General features: G+C 67.4%; 1 protein-coding gene across 1 annotated transcript; it reads left to right on the top strand.

Moving 5' to 3' along the window:
* Window positions 1–3,559: 3,559 nt before the first annotated feature.
* On the top strand, window positions 3,560–3,814 carry EMIHUDRAFT_236890 (hypothetical protein; the record flags this gene model as incomplete). Its single annotated transcript, XM_005778573.1, has 2 exons — window positions 3,560–3,738; window positions 3,784–3,814. 2 exons carry the CDS (start codon window positions 3,560–3,562, stop codon window positions 3,812–3,814), a joined length of 210 nt encoding a protein of 69 aa, XP_005778630.1.
* Window positions 3,815–4,490: the final 676 nt, after the last annotated feature.

Raw genomic sequence — 4,490 nt, 5'->3', positions numbered from 1 at the left:
TGCGCGCGCGCCGTCTTGCAGCGTCGCGAACCGCAGGCCAAGGAGCTCGGCTCCTCGAGAGCACCGACGGACGACGATCGGCTCCTCAGCAGTGGGACGCCGAGCTGGAGGCTCGGCCCGGAGCTCGCGCGGGCACGTGGAGCTTTCCGCTCGGGCCAGCAGGAAACGGGCGCCCCGCACAGCGACGCCCGCCGTAGAGTGCCGAGAGCTCGGCTCGACGCGAGCGCCGAGGAAAAGCGATCGGCTCCGCAGCAGTGGGACGCCGAGCTGGAGGCTCGGGCGGGAGCTCGCGCGAGCACATAGCGAGGTGCGTGCGCGGCGGCGTGACACAGGTGAGCGGGCAGCTAGCGCACATTTCGACTGTGGGAGCTGCCAGGAGTTTGCTCTCTCCGTTCACACCCCTTTGCAGAATAATCGGGTAATAATTATTAATTATTAATCATCGGGCGGGGGCGCGGCGCGGCGGCGAGCGGCGCGAGGCGGCGGCGCGGCGAGGCAGCGGGCGACGCAGTGCGGGGCGGCGCGGCGGCGGGTGGTATAATTGTTTATTAATTCATTAATAATGAATTAATAATTGTCGGGCGGCGGCGCGGCGCGGCGACGGGCGGCGCGAGGCTGCGGCGCGGCGCGGCGGCGCGGTGCGGCGGCGGGCGACGCAGGGGCGGGGCGGCGCGACCAACTGCACTGACCGGGTCTCTGGCCATTGGAGCAGAGCATTGGTCGCGTCGCCCTGAACGGTCACGAAACCCACCTCACCACACTGAAAGACCACCGGCCAGTTGACGACACACTCCTAGACGCCTGCCGTCGAAGCTGGGAGGATGTATGGAGGAATGGTAATGACCTCTCCGGATTGGTTGAGCCCCGGCATCGATGGCGGGAAGAGGGAGGATCCCACTGTCTGTCACAATGAATAAGAGAGAAAGGGGACTTATCGAAATTGCTAGTTACCCACAAGCGAGCGCTAGTGAACGCCCAGGGAACCGACATGCCATCCCCAACCGCCCGAGCGCCCGAGGTGGGCGCTCGGAGGCCGGAGGCATGAGAAGGCCGACATGCGCAGGGCGCACGAGCGCGCTTCGGGTTGCCCCTAGCTGCGGAACGCCCCCTCTAGGACACCAACGCGGGGCCCAAGCCGAAAAGAATTTAAACAAAAGAACTCTCTGTCACTGCAGACAGGCTCGACAAAAAGAAACAGGAAACGCGTGTGGGTATTATGTCGGCGCTACGCGTCGTAGAGGCGTTAGTGGCTGGGCGAGGCGACGAGGCGGCGGTGCTGGCGTGGCTTGACAGCGGCGGGCGGGTCAACGCGACTTTCGGGGAGGGCGAGATGAGCGGCGTCACTGTGCTGATGCTCGCCGCCGGCAACGGCCGGGAGCCGTCGGTCGAGCTGCTGCTGCAGCGCGGCGCGGAGATCAACAAGCAGAACAGCAAAGGCGACACCGCGTTGATGTACGCCGCCGACAAAGGTCACGAGCGGGTGGTCGATCTGCTGTTGCAGCACAGGGCGGAGATCAATCTGCAGAACGACCTCGGCTGCACCGCGCTGTTGCTCGCCGCCGTCCGTGGCCACGATCGGCTGACCGACTTGTTGCTGCAGCGCGGCGCGGAGGTCAACCTGCAGACCTGCAAAGGCCGCACCGCGCTGATTGACGCCGCCAACAACGGCCACGAGCGGGTGGTCGAGCTGCTGTTGCGGCGCGGCGCGGAGATCAACAAGCAGACATTCGACGGCGGCACCGCGCTGATGGACGCCGCCGGCAACGGCCACGAGCGGGTGGTCGAGCTGCTGCTGCAGCGCGCGGCGGAGATCAACAAGCAGGACAGCGACGGCTGGATCGCGCTGATGTTCGCCGCCAGCCAAGGCCACGAGCGGGTGGTCGACTTGCTGCTGCAGCGCGGCGCGGAGATCAACCAGCAGAACAGCAACGGCGGCACCGCGCTGATGCTCGCCGCCAACAAAGGCCGCGAGGGGGTGGTCGAGCTGTTGCTGCGGCGCGGCGCAGAGATCGACGTGCGAGATAGCGACGGCGACACCGCGCTGATGTATGCCGCCATCCAAGGCCACGAGCGGGTGGTCGACATGCTGCTGCAGCGCGACGCGGAGATCGACATGCGGGGTAGCGACGGCGACACCGTGCTGATGTACGCCGCCGGCAACGGCCGCGAGCGGGTGGTCGATCTTCTGTTGCAGCGCGGCGCGGAGATCAACTTGCAGAGCGGCGAAGGCTGGACCGCGCTGATGTTCGCCGCCATCTCCGCCCACCCCGCCGTCGTCCTCCGCCTGCTTCGCGCGGGCGCGGATACAGCGGTGCGCTCTGAGGACGGCAAGACAGCGCTGCAGTGGGCCAAGGAGAAGGGCCACGCCGCCTGCGTCGGCGCCTTCCGGCAGCACATCGAGGAGGTGACTGCGAGCCAGCGCGAGGCGGCGGGCGGTGCGGGCGGCGCTTCCTCGGGCGAGGCGGCGGCGGGAGCGAGGGCCGCGGCCTCTTCCGGCTCGCCAGGCAGCCTTTCCGAAGAGGCCAGGCAGGCGGCTGCGCGAGGCGAGGAGGCGGCGCTGCTGGCGTGGCTTGACAGCGGCGGGCGGGTCAACGCGACTTGCATGCTACGCGATGTGAGCGGCGTCACCGTGCTGATGGCCGCCGCCACCAACGGCCACGAGCGGGTGGTCGAGCTGCTGCTCCAGCGCGGCGCGGAGATCAACTTGCAGAGCAGCAGCGGCGGCACCGCGCTGACGCTTGCCGCCCAGAAGGGCCAAGAGGGGGTGGTCGAGTTGCTGCTGCAGCGCGGCGCGGAGATCAACAAGCAGAACAGCAAAGGCGTCACCGCGCTGATGTTCGCCGCCGGCCAAGGTCACGAGCGGGTGGTCGACGTGCTGCTGCGGCGCGGCGCGGAGATAAACGAGCAGAAAAGCGACGGCCGCACCGCGCTGTCGGTCGCCGCCATCAAAGGCCACGAGCGGGTGGTCGATCTTCTGTTGCAACACGGCGCAGAGATCGACTTGCAGAGCAGCGACGGCTTCACCGCGCTGATGGTCGCCGCCGGCAACGGCCACCCCGCCGTCGTCCTCCACCTGTTGCGGGCGGGCGCAGACGCGGCGTTGTGCTCTGCGAGCGGCAGGACGGCGCTGCAGATGGCTAAGGAGAAGGGCCACGCCGGGTGCGTGCGCGCCCTCGAGGAGCATGCGGCGGCGGAGGAGAAGGCAGCAGCGAGGGAGGCGGAGAGAGCGGCGGCGGAGGCGGAGGCGGCGTGGCATGCCGAGGCGCTGCTGGCGGAGGAGGAGGCGGAGAAGGTGGAGGAGCGCGCCAAGGAGAGCAAGAAGGGGAAGAAGAAGAAGAAGAAGGGGAAGGGCGGCGGGGGCGGCGCTGGGCCGTCGCGGGAGCCCGAGGATGAGGCAGCGCTGGCGGCGGCGGAGGAGGCGGAGTTGGCGGCGGCGCTCGAGGAGAGCGCGAGGCTGGAGGAGGAGAGGCAGGCGGCGGTGGAGCAGCCGCCACAGCCGGAGGCGCCGCCGGGGGAGGAGCCGCCGACCGACTTCGTCTGCCCGATCACGACCGAGATCATGAGCGACCCGGTGATGGCGGCGGACGGGCATGCTTACGAGCGGACGGCGATCGAGCGCTGGCTCGCGACCAAGTCGACGAGCCCGATGACGGGCGGCGAGCTCGAGCACCCATACCTCACCCCCAACCACATGCTGCGCCGGATGATCCGGGATTGGGACGGGGCGCGGAAGGCAGCGTGACCGGGCTCGTAATCGCGCCCCATCCCTCGACCCCATCCCAGGGTGCATGCGGACTGTGCCTCACAGTTGTGACGCGGGAGCGACGTATACGACCGTACGAGGCTCTCGCGAGGGAAGCACACGGCGTCCTGTGAGCGACACGTCATTCCAACCTTGCACGTCAGAAAATACGCCTGCACGATACGCCTCAGGTGGGAGCACAGGAAGCAGGAAGGATGGCGCTGAAAGGTCGGCTTAGAACAAGGATCGAGTTTGCTTTTGTTTTCAGACTAGGGGGCCCAACCCCCTCAGAGGCGGCGGGCGGGCGCCCACTGACCGAGAGGACTCCATCCGACACACGTCGCTGGGCGTTACCTGCGTGCCTGTCATACCGTCGAGTTTGGCTCGCTCTTTAGCTGCTCTTTCGCTCAGGCTAGTTCCATTTCACTGTGGCACAGCTCGCGTTACAAAACCTTGATTTTGACCATTTGCGCACTATTGTACCTCTCGGTGCCTTCCAGAGTCAGCTGCGACCCCGCCGAGTAGACGGGCGCACACAGCAGGCGGCGCGGTGTGCGCCCGTCCACTCGGCGGGGTCGCAGCTGCCTCTGCGCGTCCTGGGGAGGTACATTTGTTGCGCACCGGAGACGACTCGACGCCGCTGAGATCGGAGATCAAGCTCTGACAGGTCACACGTCGCTCCTTTGACGCCGACGTGACTCGCCCGTACAGATCACATCAGGACACGGTCTCGACGCGCTCGGTACGA

Source organism: Emiliania huxleyi (assembly GCF_000372725.1).
Source record: "Emiliania huxleyi CCMP1516 unplaced genomic scaffold EMIHUscaffold_242, whole genome shotgun sequence".
Lineage (NCBI taxonomy): Eukaryota > Haptophyta > Isochrysidales > Noelaerhabdaceae > Emiliania > Emiliania huxleyi.
The sequence above is the reverse complement of the archived record's forward strand: the minus strand, read 5'-3'. Positions and strand labels throughout refer to the sequence as shown.